At 51.9% G+C, this 23,802-nt stretch overlaps 2 protein-coding genes across 60 annotated transcripts in view; one reads left to right on the top strand and one right to left on the bottom strand.

Moving 5' to 3' along the window:
* Positions 1-2,638, top strand: part of NUMB (NUMB endocytic adaptor protein) — a 179,911-nt gene extending 177,273 nt beyond the window's left edge. For all 50 annotated transcript variants that reach the window (XM_070514000.1, XM_070513978.1, XM_070513994.1 and 47 more), the window contains one exon: positions 542-2,638. In XM_070514000.1, coding sequence (XP_070370101.1) covers positions 542-1,257 — 716 coding nt within the window. In that variant the 3' untranslated portion in view covers positions 1,258-2,638. The remainder of the gene's footprint in view (positions 1-541) is intronic.
* PAPLN (papilin, proteoglycan like sulfated glycoprotein) overlaps positions 1-23,802 on the bottom strand; it is an 87,133-nt gene that overhangs the window by 41,129 nt on the left and 22,202 nt on the right. For 6 of the 10 annotated variants that reach the window (XM_070513959.1, XM_070513958.1, XM_070513961.1 and 3 more), the window contains 16 exons: positions 23,293-23,500; positions 22,573-22,755; positions 22,223-22,364; positions 18,097-18,177; positions 17,640-17,895; positions 16,409-16,526; positions 15,967-16,105; positions 14,402-14,879; positions 13,505-13,642; positions 13,214-13,338; positions 12,766-12,919; positions 11,952-12,089; positions 11,166-11,293; positions 10,942-11,050; positions 8,324-8,490; positions 3,250-4,830 (listed from right to left, as the gene is read on the bottom strand). In XM_070513959.1, the coding sequence (XP_070370060.1) occupies positions 4,655-4,830; positions 8,324-8,490; positions 10,942-11,050; positions 11,166-11,293; positions 11,952-12,089; positions 12,766-12,919; positions 13,214-13,338; positions 13,505-13,642; positions 14,402-14,879; positions 15,967-16,105; positions 16,409-16,526; positions 17,640-17,895; positions 18,097-18,177; positions 22,223-22,364; positions 22,573-22,755; positions 23,293-23,500 (2,740 nt within the window). In that variant the 3' untranslated portion in view covers positions 3,250-4,654. Of the gene's footprint in view, positions 1-3,249; positions 4,831-8,323; positions 8,544-10,941; positions 11,051-11,165; positions 11,294-11,951; positions 12,090-12,765; positions 12,920-13,213; positions 13,339-13,504; positions 13,643-14,401; positions 14,880-15,966; positions 16,106-16,408; positions 16,527-17,639; positions 17,896-18,096; positions 18,178-22,222; positions 22,365-22,572; positions 22,756-23,292; positions 23,501-23,802 lie in introns of those variants that run through there. The other 4 variants (XR_011504662.1, XR_011504663.1, XR_011504664.1 and 1 more) reach the window with 3 other exon arrangements.

The following is a 23,802-nucleotide window of genomic DNA, read 5'->3' as shown; positions in this document are numbered from 1 at the left end:
TGCTCTTCTGCACTCTCTAGTTTTTCTATAATGAACATTAACTATAAAACCAAAAAATTTTAAGTAGTAATAAAGGCAGATCACCAGTAGGACAACATGTATCTAGAAGCCAGGCAGGAGCCACAAGTATGGCACCAAGTCACTGGTTATTTTCTTTTCATTCTGCTACAGCAGGAGGTGAATCGCCTCAGGCCCTGCAGAATATGTGCAAACTGGTTTTTGTACCATGGTTGAGCAACAGGCACAGGGAATGGTTTCTGATGCCTGCCAGCTGCCTTGGTCTGATGCAGTTGAGCTGTATCTAGACAGCTCTCTAGCGTCGCTGAGACAGCTGCGTGGTCTGACAGATTCTCTTTGTCCTACTATACAACCTCCTCAGCTGGTAATAGAGCCTTTCCTTCCACCTACCAAAACCACAAAATGTCCAGTTAGGGGGACTTGTTCCACATGTTAGGATCATTCAAATAACCAAGGTTATCAAGTGACAAAAGAAGCCCCTAATGACTGTGATTCTTTTGTCTCTTCATTTCGTTGATTCCAGGGACTGAGTGGGGTCAATCTTCTGGTGCTGCCTCTCCAGGTCTCTTCCAGGCTGGTCACAGACGTACTCCCTCTGAAGCCGACCGCTGGTTAGAAGAAGTGTCCAAGAGCGTCCGGGCTCAGCAACCCCAGGCCTCAGCTGCCCCTCTGCAGCCAGTTCTCCAGCCTCCTCCACCCACTGCCATCTCCCAGTCAGCACCGCCTTTCCAAGGGAATGCATTCCTCACCTCTCAGCCAGTGCCAGTGGGTGTGGTCCCACCCCTGCAGCCAGCCTTTGTCCCTGCCCAGTCCTATCCTGTGGCCAACGGGATGCCCTATCCAGCCCCTAATGTGCCTGTGGTGGGCATCACTCCCTCCCAGATGGTAGCCAACGTGTTTGGCACTGCAGGCCACCCTCAGGCTGCTCACCCCCATCAGTCTCCCAGCCTGGTCAAGCAGCAGACATTCCCTCAGTATGAAACAAGCAGTGCTACTGCCAGTCCCTTCTTTAAGCCTCCTGTTCAGCACCTCAACGGTTCTGCCGCTTTCAATGGTGTAGATGATGGCAGGTTGGCTTCAGGGGACAAGCACACAGAGATTCCTGCAGGCACCTGCCCGGTGGATCCTTTCGAAGCCCAGTGGGCTGCATTAGAAAGCAAGTCCAAGCAGCGTACTAACCCCTCTCCCACCAACCCTTTCTCCAGTGACTTACAGAAGACGTTTGAAATTGAACTTTAAGCAGTCCCTACGGCTTATGTATTTTGTCCATACTTAGGCAAGGGCGGGGGGTGGACGTCAAAGGAGCAAAGGGGACTTTGTTCCCCATCAGTGTACTTTTCACTAATCCCAAAGGTCCCCAAGAAGCAAGTCCAGGCACAGAGTGCAATGAGGGCTGATTGTGAAAAAATTGGAGAAAACCATTCCTAGAGAAGAGCTGTCTTGCAGTTAGGTTAAAGAAGTCACGGAAATGTTGCCCTCTTTTCCCCTCGTCAGCCCCTTACAAATCTCTGGCAACAGAGAGGCGACATATCTGAACAGGAATCTGTATTCAAAGCACATTTACTGGAATATAAAACACAACAGGAAGCAAAATGATCTCCCTTTGTTTTTCAGGCCATTCACCTGCCTCCTCTCAGTGCTGGCCTGTCTTAGAGATCAAGAACAGGGTGGCCTGTGCTTGGGCTTGGGACGAGAGGCAGGCTGCACTGCCAGAATTCCCAGGAGGGCTCATCGGCAGCTGCCCAGCAGAGCTATATTTTAGGGGTTAAGTTGAGCTTCCATTTTGAGTAAGAATATTATAAATATATACAAAAAAGCCAAAATCTTTATTTTTATGCATTTAGAATATTTTAAATAGTTCTCAATATTAAAAAGTTGTATGAGTTGTAAGTAATCTTGCCAAAGGTAAAAGGGTTAGCTGTAAGAAATTGTACATAAGATTGCTTTATCATTGATGCCTATTGAAGATAAAGAGGAAAGGCTGGAAGTTGCAGACGGGATCCCTAGCAAATTATGTGGTATCATTCATTGTAAGTAGCACTTTGCAACAACAATCATGATTATGACCAATACAGTCACTAGGGTGTAGTTTTAAATAAAGAAAATGAAAGAGCAGTATTCTCCTGGTTTTAAACCTATAATGAAATTCTAACGTCATTATTTTAATGGAATCAATCTAAATATGCTCTATAGAGATTATGTATTTTCTTTTATATATTGCTGCAGTTTCCTTATGTTAATCCTTTATTTTAACACTAAGGTGACAATGACATAATCATATCCATAGACAGGAACGCAGGTTACTGTGTTGGTTTGTCATGTGGGTCTTGGTGGGTTTTGTTTGTCCTTTAAGTTTTGTCCCCACAACTTTTGTGGGGATGGAGATTCTGGTTTTATTAGCTATGTGTGTGTGTCTGTCTGTGTGTCCTTCACCTGCCCCGTGGTGAGCAAACATCCCATTGCCAGTTGCAGCCACTTGACCTCTGGTAACACGTGAGATCCCATCTCATTTTTACTTTTGAACGTTGGCCTTACAATCAAATGTGAGTTATATATATTTGTACTGATGAGAATTTATAATCTGCTTTAACAAAAATAAATGTTCGTGGTAGAAGCTTTTGCTCATGCCTTTCCCCTTTGCTTTATTAGCAAATGGAATTTTTTTAGTTCTTTTTGGTCTTGTTCTCTCTCCAGTCTACTGCTGCTGCAAATCTCTAGTTTGGTGTCTAGAAAGTCTTTTTTTGGGAGTGTTATATTCTTAAAATTCATATTGGTATTCATTCTTTAGGCTTTGGTTGACCCTAAGCACATCTCTAACGTCAGATTCCTGTTGCTCAAAATATGGTCTGGAACAGCAGCATGGACTTCTCCTAGGAGCTGGTTAGAGAGACAGAATCTCAGCCCCACCCCAGACCTAGTAATCAGGCTGCATTTCAACAACATTCACATTCTGAGAAGTCTGGGGCTAGAGCAGCGATTCTCAACCTTGAATACGTGTTAGAATCACTTGAGCTTTTAAAATCCTCATGCCCAGCACATACTCCAGACCAGTTAAATCAGAATCTCTGGGGAGTGGAACCCCAGGTTGTTTAAAAGCTCCCAATATAGAAGAGGGTTGAGAGCCACTGATCTAGATTGAGTTTTACTCTCACCTCTAACCTTAGCACACTATTCTGTGACTAGTTCTAAGAAGAGCTAATCTCAAACTTACCTTCCAAAGCATGTCACCAATTGACCAAATAGAGGTTTAATTAAAGGGCTGAGGAGTCCAAGAAAGTGGCCCTTATTTTCCAATTTCTATAGCAAAACCAGCCATGGTAAATGAAATGGGATGCTCCTCAAAACTTTTTAAAATGGAAAGAAAAAAAGATCTCTGCCCCTGGCCCATGTTTCCTTTGTTGAATGAGAGGTGGACCAAGAAGTGTCACTCACCCATGATGCAGTTTTCTCTCTTCCAGCCAGTGTGTTGGTAATAAAAGTCACTTTTCAGAGCCTTAGTCCCTGTAATGCCTGTTTTTCCTGTGTCCGAGAATAACCGCTGTTACTAGGCCCAGCCAGCCCTCTGGAGAATTTGTAGAAGGTTCAAGTAGAAAGGGACTCAGAAGCTCATTGAATCCAGGCCTCTTATTTTACAGCAAGGAGTTGGAGGTTCTGAGAGATGAAGAACGACTTCCTCCAACAAACCATTTCTGAAACCACTTCCCTGGTATTACATTTGCCCTTCCCTCCATTGGTCCCCCCATCCTGCTGATGCTGTTTTTAATAATAGTTTGGTTTTTATCTGGCAGCAAACATTTTGCTTCACAGATTCCTACTTGAGGAGGAGAGGCTCCTCGTTGGTCACTGTACAGAGCAGGCCCATCAGCTCAATACAGGTCTGAGAGGATCCTCACAGCCAGGTTCTGCATGTCGGCCTCAGGAGGAGGGCTTCAGGCTGCAGCTTCCTGATGACAGTAAGGAGTTTTTCCAGTTCTTTCTTGCTGAGATAATAATACAACTGCTGCTCTTTCATCCCAAGTCCCTATGCTGAGCCTTACATTACATTCCACTTTGCTGAGAGCTTTGACAAACATCGTGCTTTTAACTGTACACACACATGGGATTTGAAGCTGATTGCTATACTTCCTAGAAGGGTGAGAGAGACTGGAGCAATGGACCACTGTTTGCTAGAACTAGATCTCATCTGAGGTCAAAGAATACTTCCCTGACACAGCAGGAGCCGGTATTCCCCTATGAGATACATGTTAACTTTGAAAGCATTACACACCTCCCCATCCAGCTTTAAATGAAGTGAGAACCCTGGTAGCTTGCTTTAAAACACGGTGAACCGATCCTGTGTATCAGAAATTATAGAGGGAAGTTAGAAAGTATAGGGTGTCCTTATCCAAACAGATTCCTCTTCTTGACAACTCAGCAGCCACCTGTGGTTATGTCAGAGATGCAAACACTGCTGGGGACTACAGAGAGAGGCTGCTGCTGCTGTGGCCAAACACTGGGTAGGGGTTGGGTGTGTGTGAAAGGGCCATTGTCTCCAGAAGATAACTCTCTCTGACAGCCAGAGAGGGGTGACCAAGAATCTATCTTCCCTTCTTCCCAGCCCTACTAGTTGTTTCAGAATTGGAGCTGGAGCTAGCCTTCATCCCTGCTGCCAGATGGGCTGGGCATGAGGCTGGAAACGGGAACAGCTGGCACAGCAGAAGCTGGAGTAATATTCATTGCCACAGAGCTGGGCCTGCAGGATCAAATCACAGTTTGCCAGCTCCGGCTGGTCGATGCACTCCCTGCTAGGGTCCCTCGGCTGGGCGGCCAGTGCTGCAAAATGACAGGGAGAGAGAAAGTGGTAAGAGAGAAAATGCTCACCTACCATCTCATTTCCTTAAAAGGAAAGCAGCACTATAACTGCCAGACTCCAAAAAAGGTGGAGTTACTCTGTAACCTTTTAACGCCTGTGTGTACAACTACATGTGGGATCACAGCTTCCGCTCATTGTCAACCCCATTTTAGCATGCAGTGGTCCCTCCGTTCTCTTGCAGCTGCTGCCCAGGGTACAGCCCATCGCAGACTCACAAATACTGACTGACTGGACGATTAAACATCTCTTGAAGTTAACTCCCTATCCTTACTATTGAGACTTGAAGAGCTGAATGTCAGCTGCCTTGGCCTCTGGATTGGGAAGGAGAGTAGGATCAGCCCTAAGTAAAATTTTGAGTTGGCAAGAGCTGTCTTGTCTTCTCTCTCTCACTGTTGCTTTCCTCTGACCTTTAATAGTCCCAACTTATCTTAGTCACTTAGTTCCCCATCCTTCCAATTTTTCTACTTTCCCCAGAGAAAGCAATGAGTATTAGGCAAGGTGATAGGAAAACAGCCTTGTGAACCATGGCTCTAATCCTATACTGAGCACAAAGCACTGGGTCTCCCCGCCCCCTTCACCCTGAATTTACTAGGAGCTTCTGTGTTTCATAAATCCCTATGAGAGTTTCCTTCTGCTGCTTCATCTTAGAGTTGAGATGGCCTTATCTAGTTAGCTTCCCTTTTCTTTCGGGAAGGGGTCTTACATCAGCTTGACTTGGACCTGAGTAGCACCTTCCCTAAAGTCAGATGTCATGGGGCTAGGGAAAGTCATTTTCACCCTCTCTCCCCTTGCTTCCTCCCAAAATACAACAAAAACACCATACCTAACCAGCAAATGACTTTATAAAGGTTTGATGTATCAATATAACAAGAGTACTAACTTTCTACATTCATATAAATAGCAAGCCATTTATGCCTATTGTTTAAAAAAATCAGTAATTTTAGTATCAACTTTATCTCAGCCTCTGCAGCCCCGGGCCCAGAGTTAGGAGGTGCTCAGCATCTTGTTAAGCACAACAGATCTGGAGCCGGACTGCCTGGGCACAGTCCTGGCTCTCCCACTTATCAGCTGGGTGACTTTGGGCAAGTTACTTAAGCTCTCTGTGCCTCTGTTTCCCCATCTGAAATGGAGATGATAATAGTACCTTGGGCACAAAGTAACCATGGCTAAAATTTGAGTGCTTAAGGGGCTGGCCCCGTGGCCGAGTGGTTAAGTTCGCATGCTCCGTTGCAGGCGGCCCAGTGTTTCATTGGTTCGAATCCTGGGCACGGACATGGCACTGCTCATCAGACCACGCTGAGGCAGCGTCCCACATGCCACAACTAAAAAGAAAAGGACCCACAACAAAGAATATACAACTATGTACCGGGGGGCTTTGGGGAGAAAAAGGGGAAAAAATAAAATCTTTAAAAAAAAAAAAAAAAAATTTGCTTAACAGTGCTTTTTTGCTCCCTAGCCTCCTTCCTTCTCATTTGAAAAATGAGACTGGGCCCCATGTTTTATCCCTACAGTATTTTCTGTTTCTCACCCCAGTCTTTTAGGCAAAAAGGTTGAGAAGTCCTCACAGTAGAAGTATGTCCTTTACACCAGGACTAGCCCAAGTCCCCTCAGTATGTCATCAAACCATGAATAGGGCCAAGTGAGGCAACCACAAGCAGTGAAGCCCTACAAAAAATAAATAGCATAAATAGGTGAGAGCAGATATCTGCAGCCTGATCAATGGAATGAATACAATTAAAGAGAAGAGGAAGACAGCCTCTAGTCAAAAAAGGTGCCCCCAAGGTATCTATCTAAGATTGGCAACACTCATCCAGCAGAGGGCGGGAGAGAGACCATAGTGGCCTGTCCAGGAGGCAGGTCACATCAGACCATTTCAGCTTAGCCGACAACACATCACCAGGAACCTCACCAGATTTTGTCATCAAACAAGTTTCAGATTATAATTTGGTTTCCTACATAGATACGTCTATAGCTAATCACACAATCATCTGGGTCCTCTTAACCACTCCCTTTCTCAGTAAATCTGCATTCTGGTTTGTCTCAAGTCTTGTAAATATGGTTAGTATGTACACAAGAGATCAACATGCTAGATGTGATAGAGGTGTACAGTAGCCCCTGTGCTATGGTGCTTTTGCCAGGGTCATGCCATCAGGCACACGTGCACGCCGTCACCAAGTATCTGAGCAACTAGTGATGCCATGCACTGGGCTGGGCCCTGGGGACTCAAGTCCCAATTTCTGTCCTAAGGAGCTCACAGACCCTTCAACCTCTAGCACTGGCTGGTCCCCACCCTCAGCCTGCCAGACAGGAGGCAGATAGCCAGCCGTCCCCTCCCCCCGGCACTCCCCACTCCCACCCCTGCAAGTGTAACAGTGCTCTTGGTACAGCACTGCAGCCCTGATAGCTGTGACCATCCAGGCAGACCAGCACATGGGGGGCCTGGCTCACTCTTCCCCAGTTCTGTGTCAGGCCCCAAGAGAACCAGCTGCTCGGCCCACCCTGCCATTCAGATAGTCAGCTCCCCCTCCCGCTTCCGCTCTGGCTTATTTGAACCACAGAGCTCTTAAGAGTTTGAACATTAAACTACAGTCTATTTCATCAGTTCTGAGATGTACTTATTTTCATATTTTAACACCTCTCAAATTGGAATGCATCTTAATTGACAATCTCTTAGCATTGTGTTAATTGACAGCATTTTTTCTTAGTAGTATGAAAATTACACATCTTACAATATGCTATTTAGATTGGTTGAAATATGACATAACTCAAAGAGCAAGAGCTGGAGAATATCTGGCTAAAATATCAAATTAGTGAAGAACGCAGGTAAAGTTCTGCCTGCATTACAACTATTACAGGTGTAATAGTTTAATGAAAAGAAGATTAAATATGAGGAGTCAAAAGACCTGAGTCCTAGTCCCAACTTGGCCACTAATTTGCTGTGTGACTTAGAGAAACATCACTTAAGCTCTGGGGATCTGTCTCATTTGTAAGATGGTGATAATAATCCCAGCTCATTTGGTCAAATGGCCATACAGGCACTTTTCAATCATAGAACCACTCTTTGCCACCCTGATTAAAATGGACAGATTTTTAATGTTCTGTCTGCCTTAAGTATTATAATGAAATTCCTATCAATTGTATTTCTCAAAATAAAATCAGTAAGTCTAAATAATGATACTTATTTATTAAGCTATTACCAGGTGCCCAGGAGACACATTATTTCCTTCATCCTCACTACAACTCTATCAGGTGGTAGAGTGGTCCACTGTACAGATAAGGAGAGTGAGGTTCAGGAAGGTTAAGTCCCTTGCCCAAGTCACACTACCAATAACTGGCAGAGTGAGCCAGGACTTGGACAAGAGTCCCTTGGGCTGCAGAGCCCACGCTCTCCCACACTCTGCAGCACACAGCCAGCCCTTGAGAACAAGCAAATGCCTGTGGTAGGCCTCTTACCCGGCGGGACCACCTTCACCTCGGTACTGCGGCTGACTGCCTGGCTTCCACGGTAGGCACTGCACGTGTAGGAGCCCTCATCCCTGGCCCGCAGGTTGTGGATCAGCAGTGTGCCATCGGGGGACTGGTGGACACGGTGGCCATCAGCCCATACTGGCAGCCCATTCCTGGAGGGGAGAGGATGCTGGGAGAGCTGTCCAGGGCCTCTAGTCTTCAGGCCCTGGGAGACAGAGGGAGGAGATAATCAAAGACTATTCCAGGGCCAACTACCTCCCTGTGGACAAATGACCCACACCTCAAGGAAGAGACAGGACAGGGTACCAAAAAGATAGAACATTAACAAAGCAAAATAACTCAAAAGTGAGGTGAACTCACACCAACTGAGCTAAGTTATTGTAAACTTGCCTCTTATCCACAAAGGAATCCCACTGTCACTTTTCATTAACAAGAGTCTTAAAAGTAGCCGTAAGCAGGCCCTGTGCTGGATGAACAACAGAAGCACTCCCTGCCTCCCGGGCACAGGGTAGGGGTGCGGGTGTTTAGGGAAGGCTTCTCTGCTGAGGAGGAGGCAGCAGGTGGCCAACAGAGAGGGAGAACATGGGGACTCAGGAACTTAAAGGAAGGCCATGGCTGGAGCAAGGAGAGGGAGGGAGGGAGGAAGTGTACATGGCTCTGGTCAAGCGTTTGGACTGGGTCGTGGGGGTAATGGAAGGGTGTAAGCTTAGAAGGGACTGACACGATATTTGCACTTTGAAAGGGTCACTGCCTGTAGTGGGGGGTGGGGGTGACAAGCCTGAAAGCAGAGACCAGGTAAGTGGCTGCTGCACTAGTACACTCCTGGTAGATGACACAGGCAGTAAGATAAAGGGACTAAAGTGAAGGTCAGATGTGGGAGGTGAGGGAGCAGAAATCAAGGATGACAGAGGGTTCTAGCTTGGGTAGTGGTGGTGCCCCTCCAACATGGGGAGATCCAAGCAGGGATGAGGGTAAATGGTGAGGTTATTTTCCACCATTTGAATTTGAGGTGCCTGTGAGATACCAGGAGGTGTCAGATTTGAGATCTGGACCCAGGGAGTGTCAGCACTGGATGGTCCCAGAAACTGTCTGCAAGATTGCCCAAGGTGAAGTTAGAGACAAATCAAGATCCAAGGACAGAGCTTGAGGTACACCAGCCTTTAAGGGACGGGTGTGAGATGAGCCAGCCGGGAAAACGGAAGCAGCAGCCAGAGAAGCAGGAAGAACACCAGAAGACAGCAGTTTCCTGTAGCCAAGGGAGGGGAGTATTTCAGGAGCAAGAGGTGAGCAGGAAGAGGCTGCAGGTCAGGTGAGGACAGAGATGTGTCTGGAGCAGTTAGGAACAGGAAGGTAGTTGGTGGCCTTGGCCAGGGCTGTATCCCTGGAGCAGAAGGTGAGTGTGATGCCCCAGCACAAGGGCTGAGCCATGAGTGAACAGGTGAAGACAACCAACATAGGCAGCTCTGCTGTGAAGGGGAGCCCCACAGAAGGGTGGGGTCTGCAGGGAAATACAGCCTCAGAGAAGGGTATTCTTTATGCTGGTTTTGTTTTGAAGAGAGGGCTCCTTAGCACGTTTGCCGCTGTAAAGATCCAGGAGAGGCAAAGTTGAAGATACAGGCCTGGTGGGATAATCAGAGCCAGGACCTGATCAGGGCAGGCTGGACGGAGAGCACCAGCTGGAAAGCCTCCAGAGCTTCCCCACTGCCCTCCCCTGGCACCAGGGCCATGACAGAGGCACCCAACCTCCACAGGCCCATCACCTCTCCCCTCCAGTGTACAGGCCCCTTCCGTTCCTGGATCACCTCTCAAATACTCACCTTTGAGCTTGACCAAGAACATCTTTCCCTCTCCTCAGCCTTCAAGGCACAGCCAACGTCACCTCAATGGCCACCCCTTCCTTGATTCTCCCAGGCAAGAGGCAGCCTCACTGCTCCGTGCTCAGCCAGCACTTAGGGCAAACCTCGTCTGGAGCCCATGGGACACTGGGGTATCTGCCTGGGCGTACCCTGGGGGCTCAGATGACCCCAGGATTCTCAGGGCCTAGCCTAGTCCTACCCATTGAAAGGAGGAAGAGGGCAAAAAGATGTTTGATGAATGAACGAAAGGCCAACTGATCTGGGGTAAAAGACCACTGAGGTCCCCAAAGCTGAGTGTAGCCCAGTGGTTCTCAACCCTAAGGGAGATTTTGCCACCCAGGGAACATTTGGCAATGTCTGGAGACATCTTCTATTGTCATGACTTGGGAGTACTACTGACATGTAGTGGGTAGATGGCCTAGATGCTGCTAAACATCCTACAACACACAGGACAACCCCAACAACCACAAATTACGGGGTCCAAAATGTCGGTAGTGCTGAGGTTGAGAGCCCTGTTGTAGCCCAACCAACAGAAGAGAGCACAGTCCTATGGGGCCTCATTGAGTAGGGGTGAGGGTGCCACAGCCCCCTCCCTGGCATCAGGCCTGGAGGCAGGGGTAAAAGAATGAGGGCTGGGGGCAGTGATGATGGCAACATTCCCGCAGAAAGGTGGACCACCTCTGTTTTGGCTGTACAACCTCAGGTATGAGGGTCTGAGGACCAGGCCTGCCTGGAATAGAGCCTTACCTGGACCATCTGATGTTCACATTTTCTCCTGGCACCACACACAGCAGCCTTGCTGTGTCACCCTCCGGCACTGTCACAGTAGAGGGCAGCCCTGTGATTGTCAGCTCCCCTGGGCCCAAGGAGGAGACACTGTCAGCCACTACGCCAATCCTGCCCCACCTGTGCCACCTGACCTCAAAGGCCACTGGCCCCACTCACCCTTTCTCTCAGGACTGCCACCTTACCCAGAACTCTGAGCTGGACCCATCGCTGGTCTCGGTCCTGCCCGTTGAAAGCAACACAGGCATAGAAGCCACCATCTTCCACAGCTACGTGGCGGATAACCAGAGAGCCATCAGGTTGCAGCTGGTGTCTAAGGACCAAACATAGTCAGTGGGCTTCAGCCCAAGGGGCCAGCAAGGGGCACAGAGGGGCAGCATCTTCCTTTTCCTGGGGAACGGCTGTTCAGTGGGATCTGGCCAAAGGGTCCTCCAGCTGCCGGCACTCTCATTTACTTGAAAATGCCTGGCTTTTAAGCCTGGCAATAAAAGCATTTCAGTTTTTCTCATACAAAATAACTGTGGTTTGGGTTTCTAGTTTTTGCTGTATACTCATTTAGTAGGCTCAAATCCTGGTTCTGCCACTTAGAAGCTGTGTGGTGTTAAGCTTGTGTGTATAAAACGGGGATGAAATAGCACCTCCCTCAGTGTTGCTCTTCTGCAGATTGTACGATGGAGAACAAGCCTCATACTCAGTATGGGCTCAATAAATGTGAGCTATTACGATTACAGCCAGCAATGTGTCTGCCTGCATTTCCTCCCTTAGCTGGTCTACTACTTCTGTCCACTAACCACACCCTGGAAAGGCCCAGAGACCCACATATTGGTCTGCTCAAGGAGCCCTGCACCTGGCAGCTCCTATCTCTCGGGAGCCCCAGAAGTCCTGCTCAGGACTGATGAGGAGTGACACCTGGCAGCTCTCTCCCCCAGTGGCCTCCCACAGGGTGGGGTGAGGAGAAGAGCTGAACAAACCTGGGAGAAGAGAGGGGCTGCCCATCTCTCTGCCACTCGATGGCTGGGGGTGGGAAGCCCTCAGCACGGCAAATCAACCGGATCTGCTGGCCTGGATGGGCATCCACCACCCCAGGCTGGTTCCGGTCCAGACGCAGCCTGCAGAACAAGCACCCCAAAGCCATCAGGGAGCCCTTGCTGCTGCCTCCCCTACTCCCATCCATCCCTGGGGACCAGACCCCTAGATAAGCCTCATGTCACAGCCCCCTTCTCCCTCCACAGCCAGATTCAGCTTCCTAAAATCACTGCTTTGTTCTGGTTAGACATCATCAACAACTACCTAGGGCAAAGTCTAAAAGCCACCTCTGACTTTGTCCCCTACCCCCTACTATTCTCCATCCCCCAACCCAGAATCTCCAACTGTCTCCTCCCCACCCTGCACATCTGCCACTAGGTCCTTCACTTGGGCACCCCCAGCTCTCTGCATCGTCACCATAAACTGTACCCTTCTTCCAGGCCATCTCAGGCCCTCTAGCTCCAGGTGTCTTCCCTTCCCTCAGCCTCTGAGTCCTGGGCCTGCGGAACTGCACCATCCCCCCTGCTTGGGGTGGAGGGGAGGGCTCCCCTTCCTCCTCAAGAGGCTGAGCTCAGAGAGCCATGTTTTTCTAGTCCTCAGTTAGCAAAGCCCTGAGCACGGCCTGCATGCCTGTTCACAGCACACACTGCGACAGGGACCCATTCACCTCCCCTCCTCTCACCCACTGAGACCTCCATCAACCCTGGCCCTCTGGGCAGGAAGGAAACTCAGAGCAGGATGGTATTACTGCACTGTTACCTGGTTGTGGGCCATGGGTGTGAGGAGGAAGTGGCCCCCAGGCCCTCAGCATCCCCCCCTAGGCTGGAGTCCTGAGGACTGCGGCCCTGGGCTGGGTCCCTGGTCTGAGGGAAGTGCCTCAGCTCAGCCTCAGACAGCACAGCCATGTCACCCCCTGTCATGAGGCCAGGAGAAGCAAGAGGTGAGCTGTGGGGAAAAGGGGGTGGAGGAAAGGGTAGGCCATGAGGCCGGCAGCGGACATGTGGAGAAATGAGAGCCACAAGGGTCAAGACAGCCACCCCAGCCCAACTGGAGCATGGGCCCTGCTACAAGGATGCCTTGGCCCAAGGAAGCACCCTAGCCCCTCCCCCCCCAACAGTGTGGGGGCACCCTAGCCCAGGCCCTCCCAGCCAGTCCCTCCCACCCTGGGGCCCATGAGAACCCACTGAAGGTGGGGTGGGACAGAGACCTGTGATTTGAAGCTGGATCTTCTGAGAGTCAGCGCCTGGCCTGGTCCCGCCACAGCTGTAGGTGCCAGCATCCTCTGCCCGCAGAGGGCTGATGACCAGGGAGCCATCAGGCTGCAGCTTGTGCCTAAATGATAAGATGGGGGCTTGAGCTCTGGGCTCCTGAGGACAACAATGAGTCCAGCCTCTGTCAGCCCCCAGTGCTCCTATCAGAGGGGACCATAGCCCCACACACACCCTCCCATCCCAGGGAAGATCAGAGGGGCTGCCACAGGAGGAGGACTGTTGCACACCTGTCAGAGGAGATGGGTCCCCCATCTTTCTGCCACCAGGCCTGGGAATCCAGGGAGGGGTCATCTGGGCAGAAGAGCCGTACCAACTGCCCCAGGGCCACCTGCACCGGGGAGAGCTCCGAGCCTGCCAAGGTAATCCTGGAAAGGTGGAAGGTGAGGATCTGCCCTACTGGCAAGTGCCAGCACCAGGGGCCACCCCTTCTTCAGTGTGCCCACCAGAGAGATTGGTGCCCATCCTGTCACAGGCACTTGCCTAAGGGTCCCATGGAGGCCGAGCTCCAGAAGCCCAGGAACTCGGGAATCCACCCCCCTCCCCACCATGAGCCCAGGCTTTGCTTCCTCAACCTGCTCCTGCAACAAGCAGGGTAGGCACAAACCCCAGGGGATGAAGAGGTTGGGAGAGGCAGCACATACCAGATTCATGTGCAGGCTAAACCACACACCTGGCCCCTTTGGAATTTAAAGTTTTCTCTTATTTTTTTTTAAATCTTCCCAAATCTCTCATTAATAGGGCACAGTCCCAAGAGTAATAATGAATGGAACCTACATCAAACCTATGAGGTCAAGGAACTGAGGCTTGGAGAAGTTGGGTGACTTGCCAAAGCTCACGAAGCCTGTAAACTTTTCCAGCTACACAGGCCTGGGGTACACTGGCAAGATCTGATCGAGAATCCAGGTGCCACCATCTACTGGCCGCCTGACCTTGAGTGAGTCTCATGTCTCCGAAGCCTGAGCTTCCCCATCATAGAATAAGGTAACAAGGCCCTCCAGGCAGGGCTGTTTGGAGGATTCAAGGTTAGGGATGGGGAGGGAGGACTGACCTCAGAGTTTGAGTTCCAACAGTCTCAGCCCCTGGCCTAGGTGCCCTATTCTTCTATCTGGGAAGGTGGGCCTCACCTGTATGAGGAGCTCTGGGAGGGGGGCGCTGGCCGCCCGGCATCTCCGCCCTGCCTAGGGGCACTGGGCCCAAGCTCCTGGCCCCAGGGTCGTTCTCCAAAGGCCTGGGTGTGGTGGGCCTCCTCCTGCCCAGGCTGTCTGTCTTGCCACCGGCGGCCACCAGAAGGAAAGGGCTTTCTCTGGACTGTGGCCTCCATCCTGTGCTGGTTGGCTTCCTGCTGACCTCCAGGACTGCTGCCACCACCATCTCTGTGGGTGCTCTGGCCAGAGGCTCCAGGCTCAGGTCGGTGAGGCCCAAGCTGGGGCCTCCGGCAGCTGCTCATGCACTCCTCCTCCGAGGCAAAGTTATTGGCATTGCCATGGCAGCCGCCATACCAGAAGCGGTTACACTGGCCCACGGAAGCAATGAAGTACCAGTGGGCAGCCCAGTCTGTGCAGGAACCATGGGCGCTGGGCAGGAGGCACCGCACGGGGTATGCTGAGGGGACAAGGAGGATGCATGTCACCAAAGTGCCCAGTAATAAAGCTACAAACACTGCCCAACGGAGCCCTGCTGAGAAGCAGCCACCATTCCTTCAGCCTCAGAGACTTAGGAGTGAGGCCTTTCCCAGTTTCTGGAGCATGTCTACATCCCTGCCTGGGCCCCTGACCCAGCCCTGGGGGCAGAATCTGTTCACTGCCCAGACCTGCCTCAGGCTGGGGCCACAGCAGCCTCTGGAGTCAGCCCTGTACACTTCTCCCCACAGAACTAGAACAGCCCACAGGAGGTCAGGGCCATGAGCTCCCTGGCCTGGCTCTCTCGTGTCCTCCAGTCCCTGACCCAGACCTCTGGAGTGCATACAGAGCAACCCAAAGGCTTGACCTTGACGTGCTCAGCTCATAAGGACCCAACCCTGAGCTCCTGGGCCTGTGAAGATGCCCGCCAAGGGGCCCACCCGTTCCCAGGGCACTGTGCCAACCTCTGAACCCACCTTCAGCCCCCAGCCTGCCCATTCGAACAGCCCTCCTCCCCAGCACAGCCTGTTCCACACTCTCCTCCAGTACAGACGTGACTATGATGGCTTCTGCTTAAAGCCCTACTGGGTACCCAGCCTCCTGCAGACCCTGACCACCAGATCCAGTCTGGTTTTCAACGTCCCTATAATGGTCCCTGGAAGCTCCACCCATGCACCCCGTGGTCCAGCCTCAATAACCTCCCTCCAGGACTCACCCCAGGCAGGGTGGGGACACCCCTGCCCATCCCAGCACTGACCACCCCACACTATCGCTGCTTCTGGAGGAGCTGAGCCCCCATGGGGCAGGATAGGCCTTCCTTCCCCATGGGATCCTCACCTACAACCCTCCCCCAACTCCCACAAGCAGCCAGAGACCTCAAGTGCAAACTATTAGAACAATCTAGCACTGTTCTCTGGCCTGACACCTGGTAGAGTGATCAATAAATATTTGTGGAACAAATAAATGAACAACTGAGCTAGTAGGAAAGTCTTTGGCTCTGGGTGGGGGTGGGGGGCACAGTGGGACCAGAGCCCACCCAACAGAAAGGATGAGTAAGGGCATCCACTCACCATAGCTGGGCTGGCCCACACAGCCTTCCCCAAGCGGGCCAGCTGCCGAGGCCACGTTGTCATAGCAACAGCCGAACTGGGAGCCCCGGCACTCACTAGGCTCATTCTGCTGGGCCTGGGGCCAGTGGGCCTTGGGGACCTGGGGAGGAAGCCCAGGGTTGGGAAGTTGGGAATAGGTCTGACTTTTGGGGGGACTCTGGGCTCCCTGGGGAAGGATGGCAGGAAGAGGGAGGGACAGAATTATGAGCCCACAGGGCATAACCCCAGGAGATCAGAGACCAGGAGAATGTCAGATGAACCCCCCTTCAAGAGGATCGCCCAGGCCAGTGGGCTTCAGGAACCTCCCGTCTCCAAAGCCAAAGCTGCAAAGAGCCTGGTCACAGTGGCACTGAGTAGGTTCAGGGGCTGGACTCCTGCCCCCTCACGTGAACCAGACACTTACTGTGGAAGCCACTGCTCTTGACCCCAGCCTGTTCCTGGCATCACCGCCGTAAGACCTTGCACAGCCAGCCTGATGGGGCCCCTCAGCCACAGACATCCCGTCAGGGCAGCACCCGTACCTAGACAGACATCATACAGCCCTCCCCTCACCACCTGGACCTGAGCCTCACCCTGCTGGGAACCCTGAGCTGCCAGCATCCCAGGACCCAGGCTCTGAGGCGCTCTGCCCTGCGGGCTGACGAGGTGAGGATCCAAGTAGGAGATGGCATGTCCCTGCACGCAGCACATACCATTTTGAGTGCCCTGGTCTCTGCCTACCTCTACCGACCACTTAGTGGCTACCAGGGAGGGTAACAGTAACACAATAATCAGAGCTGTGTCCCTAACAATTGACAGATCATCAAGTCACACATCCAACCACAAAACCAAGGAGGGGGAAGTTCACCTGAGTCTGCCCACATATCAGGTTCCCAAGGAGTTTTTACAAAATAGCAGCAGCTAGGAGATGGGGCAGAAAAGGGCGTCAAAGGAGCCCACCACTTATTTCACCTCCACCAACTAGGTGTTGGGAAGGAAGGCGAAAGAAAGAATGTGTCAACGCATCTTCTACGTGCCAAGCACCGTGTGACTTGTTTCATCCTCAGAGTAATCCCAGCCAGTGGCTGGCATTGTTCTTAATTCTCAGCAGAGGAAGCCAAGATTAGAGAGGTTAAGTAACTTGCTCCAAGTCACCCAGCATGCAGCTGGTAAGTGGCTGAGCTGGGAATCACCCCCAGGCTGCTGGCCCCAAAGTCTGGGCCCTTAGCATCCCAGCCCCTGAGAGAGTGGGCACATGCTGGGACGAGTCCAGGGCAGGCTGTGGAGAGGAGGAGAGCCACAGGGATAGCATGTGGGGAGCTTGGATGGCTCAGCCCCTCTCTCCAAGGCTGGAGTGGGTGGGATTGTTAGGAATTGAAGAAAGTTGGTTGGCCTTTTCCAGCCTTTACACTGGGCTCCCCAAGCCTGGTTTGGATCCAAGAGCTAGAATCAGACCGCACGTGCCTTCTCAGAGCTCAGGTTACATCTTGACAGGCTGACTCCTGTAGAGAAAGCAGGGGTCTCTGCCCCCACTCGGCACATCAGGAGGCTCAGGGAGAGCAAGAAGCGAGTCCTCGAGGGTGCACATTCAGCCCCCCAGCCCCCGCCTTCCCTCTCTGACCTGGTGAGAAGGGAGAGGCTGTCTGGGCAGCTACCTGCTCTGCTGACAAGAGGCCCCAGGGCAGCCTTGCCACTCTGGCCCAAGAGATGCAGTGTGGCCATCAGGGCAGCACCCGTAGGGGCTGTGTCTGCAATCACGAGGCCCCAGGCCAGACTGCAGGGGCTGCTGGTGTGGGGATGGCTGCAGGGAGGGGGCTAAGCCCAGGGCTGGGAGGTGGGGGTCTGGATCTCTTCTGGGGTTACCCTGGGCTGAGGGTCGCTCCTGGGGTGCCCACCACTGGTTTCTCGATTCTAGAAAGAGGAGGAAACAAATGACACATTGATGTGTCCACCTGGCCCCTCACTCTCCATCATCTGTGTTCTCATCACACCTCCTTCTCTCCGTCCCCTCTAAACCACTCGCCCCACTCTCAACCTCCATCTCCAGGCACCACCCTCGAGGACACAAAGACAAGAGGGCGCTGGGTTGGGGGCTTTCACCAAGCTTCTCACCTAAGGTGGGGGCCTCCCAAGGGCCCAAAGACATCCAGGGGTCCCTGGGGCTGCTGTGCATGTCCTGCGTGCTGGGGACTTCTGCAGGGAGCCAGGGCAGCCGGCATGGGGTGCAGACAGAAGGAGGAGAGAGTGGGCCTGAGTGGTAGCCAGCCCTGACCAACATTTGCTCCCACCCCACTGCTCAGACAGGGCCCGGGGAACCCAGGACAGCAGAGGTGAAAATGAGCAGTACCCGTGATTTCATAAAACACCCCTCCCACTCTCAGAAGAGTCTTCAACCACAGAGAAAATGCTAATGTTACATCTTCAGCAAAAAGAAAAGTCAGATATAAAGGGGCCAGCCCCGTGGCTGAGTGGTTAAGTTCACGCGCTCCACTGCGGCGGCCCAGGGTTTGGCAGGTTCGGATCCTGGGCGCAGACACGGCACTGCTGGTGAGGCCACATTGAGGCGGCGTCCCACATGCCACAACTAGAAGGACCTGCAACTAGGATATGCAACTATGTACTGGGGAGATTTGGGGAGATAAAGCAGGAAAAAAAAAAAAAGATTGGCAACAGTTCTTAGCTCTGGTGCCAATCTTTAAAAAAAAAAAAAAAGAGCAGATAATGACTGCAAATATAACAAAATATCAATTGTAGAATTTAGATGGTGAATACAGGCAGCTCAGTATACAGTTCTTCAACTTTTCTATATAAAGTTTTTCATCATCTTGTCCATCTTGTTCATCTTGGTGAACTTACTAAAAATCATAAATTGTACCATTAGAATGAGTGAATCTTATGGTATATGATATTTAACCACCTCTAAGTTATTAAAAATATTTTTCATCAAAAAATGTTGGAGAAAAAATGCAAAAGGCTGAGCAGAGAAAATTAGGACAACAGGAATTTTTTTTTTTATGCTGCATAAAAGACAATTTGCAGGACACACCCCAAAATGCTCACAGTGAAAGTTTCTGAGTGCTTCGTGCATGGGGGTGTGGGAGGGAGTCCCCTTCCTTCTATTTGTTAGTGGTTTTCAAATTTTTCACAATAAGCATATTACTATATGATGGAATAAAGTTATAAAAAATAAGTGAAAATTCCATTCCCATATGGACTACATCTTGCCAGTCCCCAAGGAATATTAAAATATAATAATTTAGGGTTAGAACACTCCAGCAGACACGCAGTAAAATCTCTGTTTTCATTTTACTGCCTATCCCACCCAGGCCAAAACCTCAGATGTGGCTGATTCAAACGTCATCTCCCGACATCCTCTGGGTCCCTGAGTTCACAGTTCCCAGCAGCCTGGGAATTTCTGCCTGCTGTCCCTCTGTCGCTTCACCTCGAAAGGCCACCTTTCTGCCATGTCCATCTTGCCTCTGGCTTCCCCTCCCAGGACTCTTCCCTTCCATCTTCTCTGGCTTCACTCAGAGCCCCAGGCCACCTCCCGCACGGCATCAGGCTCTGCTGGGCCCGCACCTGTCCCTTCATTTCTCTGGCTCTTTCTAGCACTTGGATTTCTGAAGCCTGTTCCCCACCAGCCTCCTCCTCCCAACTGCCCCCACTTCAGTCTGACCCTCAGGCAGGTGCTAAATCTCTTCTCCTAAATAGCTTTCATGGTGTCTCACTCTAAAACTTTCAATGGCTCCCCTGGGCCTATTACACAAATTTAATTCAAAGCCCAAGGCCTGGGTTCCTCCAGCATCTGGCAGACCCCTAAGAGCACCACCCCGGACAGACCTCCTGTCACCATCCCCACCCTGGGCTGATGGCCAATTCTTGGGCCCCTACTGGCCTCAGACCTCTGAACACTTGAAATGTGGCCACAGTGACCAAGAAATAGCATTTTAAATTTTATTTAATTAGAATTAATTTTAAATTTAAAAACTGCCACTTAATTCCTTCACTGGAAAATGCTCCAGTATGTCTGGAACAACTGTACATACGTGAATCTACTTCTTCAAGTGTACATTTTACGAAATCTAAACATAGATCAAGTATGCCGGTGAAATTTTAGCATCTGGATTGAGATGTGCTATAAGCATAAACTCTACATGGGATTTCGAAGATTTAATTTTTAAAAAATCTTGTGGAAAACAATGTAAAATATCCCATTAGTAATTATGTCAATTATATGTTAAAAATATTTTATTAGGTTAATAAAGTATATTACTAAATATAAATGCACTTGTTTCTTTTTTACTTTTGTAATGTGGTTCTTAGAAAATTTTAAGTGACATTTGTGGCTTGCATTCTACTTCTACAGCAAGCACTGCTCTGGAATCTGGAAGGAGGAGGAAGCAGAAGTCCCAGAGGTGAGTCTGCTGTGTCCACTCGGATGCCCACCCCTCAGTGAGCCTCCTCGTCGGAGCCCCACCCCCTCCCCCTGGGCAGATGCCATATGCACTGCGGCATCAGTCATGGTACCAAAAACACCAGCAGCCACCGAAATTCTAAATTCTCACCCATCCTGACTTCTGTGGGGGCCCCAGAAATCACGAGACTAGAAAATGTTCACACACTAAGTGGCATCAAGGGGAAAAAGCAGATACAAAATCACATGCACACAGGAAGTACACTGAAGATTAAGCCCACCAATGGGCGGGGTCAAGGGCAATTTAAGTTTCTCCCTATATACTACTTTTCCAATTTCTCCAAATTTTCCACAATAAACAAACATTATTTTTATAGTTATAAAAACAGCAATAGGGGCTGGCCCAGTGGCGTAGTGGTTAAGTTCACACGCTCCACTTCAGCAGCCCGGGGTTTGTGGGTTCAGATCCCAGGCGTGGACCTACACACCGCACATCAAGCCATGTTCTGGCAGCATCCCAGATACAAAGTAGAGGAGGATTGGCACGGATGTTAGTTCAGGGCCAATCTTCCTCACACACACACACACAAAATATATATATATATAGCAATAAAGTTTTTTTCTTTTACAACTCAGCTGGCCTGAAACTCTCTTTCCATTTCCTTCCTCTCTACTTATGTGAATCCTGCTAGTCTCTGGGACAGGCTCAGGGCTACCTCTTCCGGGAAGGTGTCCAAGGCCCTGGGACACTGAGTGGCTCCAGGCAGCTGGATTCGTGGGAGCCCAAGGATCCTCCTGCTGTTCCACCATGAGGGCCAGGCCCAGGCTGAGGGGCCCCAGGGCCCCCTCACGGCCTCACCACCACCACTTCCGACCCTCTCCTTATGGAACACTGTGTTCAGGCACTGTGCGAGCAACTCACCACGAGCCTGGAAGTCACTATTATTAACCCCATTGTACAGATGGGCAAAGAGAATCAGAGGAGAGGCACCTGCCCAGGGTCCCACGGTCAGTCAGCAACAGAGTCGAGATTTGAACCCAGTTTAGCTGGTGACTCCAGGCCACTGGTTCTCAGCCACCCTGCCATGTGCCTTCATCAGAATCCTGCCACTCCCCAACATGGCTCATAGTCCCTCATCAACAGCACATCAGGACCAAACACACCTCTCTGCAGTGTCAGAGGGCCACCCCCCTCACCCACCCCGCCCCCCCAGCTCAGCCCCAACCCACACCCTTCCTCCATATCACTCCTCACACCAAGTAAGTGCTGCCTCTGTGCCCTTCCTCCTGCAGCTCCTCCTGCCTGGGACACCTTCTTTCACAATGGGAATAGGGGTGAGGAAGGGGGAAGACAGAAGCAGAAGCAGTTGGCGAGGACAATCTTTCCTGGACCACCTCCCTCCTCTATACTCAGTCATTCAACAAACATTTACTGAGTACCTACTGCATGCTAACTAAGTTATGTGGGGGGTATAAACAGGAATAAGGAAGTCAGGGACCAGGCCCTCAAAAAGCTTATAGGTAGTAGGCCTAACAAGTCATATACAACCCCTGCAGCACAAGAAAGTAACCTGAGAGTGACAGAGGTTATAATGAGCCATGGGGGGTCAGGTAAGGGATGCTACCTCTGAGCAGGGAAACAGGGCTGGCTCGTGAGGTTGCAGAGAGTTGGGCTCTAGGTGGCAAAGGCTTCGGTGGACAAAGACGCAAGAGAAGAGTGGTGCAGGTGCTGACGCAGCACAGGCAAAGGCCTGCAGGCAGGAGGTGCCGGCTAGGTTTGTGGTGGGGAAGGCCCCGGCTCCGGCCTGCCCCTCCTGTCCTTACCCGGAGGAAGATGACAGGGCTGCGTGTTGCAGGGCTCCACGTCCACAGGCTTGGACAGCTGCAGGCTCCTGCAGTAGCCAGGCGGCCCCTTGGTACAGAGGACTTGGCGCCTCCGCATGCCCGAGCTGCAACTCTTGGAGCACTGGGCCCGCAGGGAGAGGGGAGTGAGAGAAACGCAGCATAGGGAGAGAGGCCCTGAGGCTGGGGCGAGGCAGGAGCACCCAAAAGGGATGTGGGAGGCCCCTGGTAACGCGTGTCAGACCCACGGATGGGACATGTGCACCCACCTGTCAGAGACCCCAGGGACCAGGACTGGCAGCAGGTGGCGGGTGGGGGCAACCAGTACTCACGAGACCCCAGGCGCCTACGTGCCAGGCCTGGTCATTGATGGGGGGACAGTTGTCATGTAAACAGGGCTCAGTGAGTGGGGGCTGGTCCTCCAAGGAGCACGCTGTGGCATGGAGCAGAGACCCCTCGTCACCCTGGCAAGTGACGCTCCGCCTCCGGACCCCTGCACCGCAGCTGACAGAGCACTGTAAGGATGGGGCTTGTCAGCAGGAGCTTGTCCTCACCCAGAGGAGCCCTGCCAGATTGACAGCTGGAGGCCCACCAGCCTGGCATGGAGGGTAGACAGCACCCCACTGCCCATGTCCAGCTCCCAGCCCCAGAGAGGCTGGTCACTCTCCTGAGGCCACACCATGGCTGCGGACACCAGGCTGAGGTGCATTTACCACCCTGCTCATTTGCACCTTGAAGACTTGTAGGTGGTGGAAGCAGTGACCAGCAGCCCCAGACAGTGCCTGCTCCTCCCTCGCCCCCAAACACCATGCCCGGCTTCTTCTTCATGCCAAAGCCAAGCCTTTCCTGCCCTGCCTGGGATCCTAGAGGAGGAGGAACACTGAAGCAGGAGTCCAAGCACCTGCTCCTAGTTCCCAAGATGACCTAGCAGGTCACTCTACTCCCAGGACCTGTCCCCTCAGCAGAGGACAAGCTCTCCCAGCCCCGGCCGCAGCCCCAGGCCCACGCCCCAGCTCCTGATCTCTGCCCCATGCCGCCCGGGAGGGGCTCACCTCTCCCCAGGGCCCCGCACTCCAGGCTGCACAGCGCTGCAGATTGCAAGCCTGCATGGCAGGGGGCTTCCCAGGCAGGCCTGCGCACTCAGCCTCCTCGGCAGCCTCCTGGACACCGGCCCCACTGGACGAGACACAGTAGACAGAACGGGACTGGGAGCCACCTCCGCAAGAGGCTGAGCAGGGCGCCCAGGGCCCCGTCTTCCAGCTGGCAGGGAGCAGGAGTCTGTGAGGCTGGCCCAGGAGCAGGGGCGGGAGCCCAGGCCCGAGGGGGCACCAGCTCTCACTCTCTGGAGCAGACTGGGGACCCCCAATGCAGCCCACCCTCCGAACACCTGGGCCTGTGCGGGTGGGGGGCAAAGAGCTCTGAACATCCGGGCCTGTGCGGGTGAGGGGCAAAGAGCTCTGCGCAAGGGCTGACAGCTGGGCCCTGCTCGCCATCTCCATCCTGTGCTGCTGCCTGTAACACGGAGCTTGGCTGCCTCCCTCTCAGCTTTGCTGTCCTCACCT

Source organism: Equus asinus, chromosome 7, assembly GCF_041296235.1.
Source record: "Equus asinus isolate D_3611 breed Donkey chromosome 7, EquAss-T2T_v2, whole genome shotgun sequence".
Taxonomy (NCBI): domain Eukaryota; kingdom Metazoa; phylum Chordata; class Mammalia; order Perissodactyla; family Equidae; genus Equus; species Equus asinus.
The sequence above is the reverse complement of the archived record's forward strand: the minus strand, read 5'-3'. Positions and strand labels throughout refer to the sequence as shown.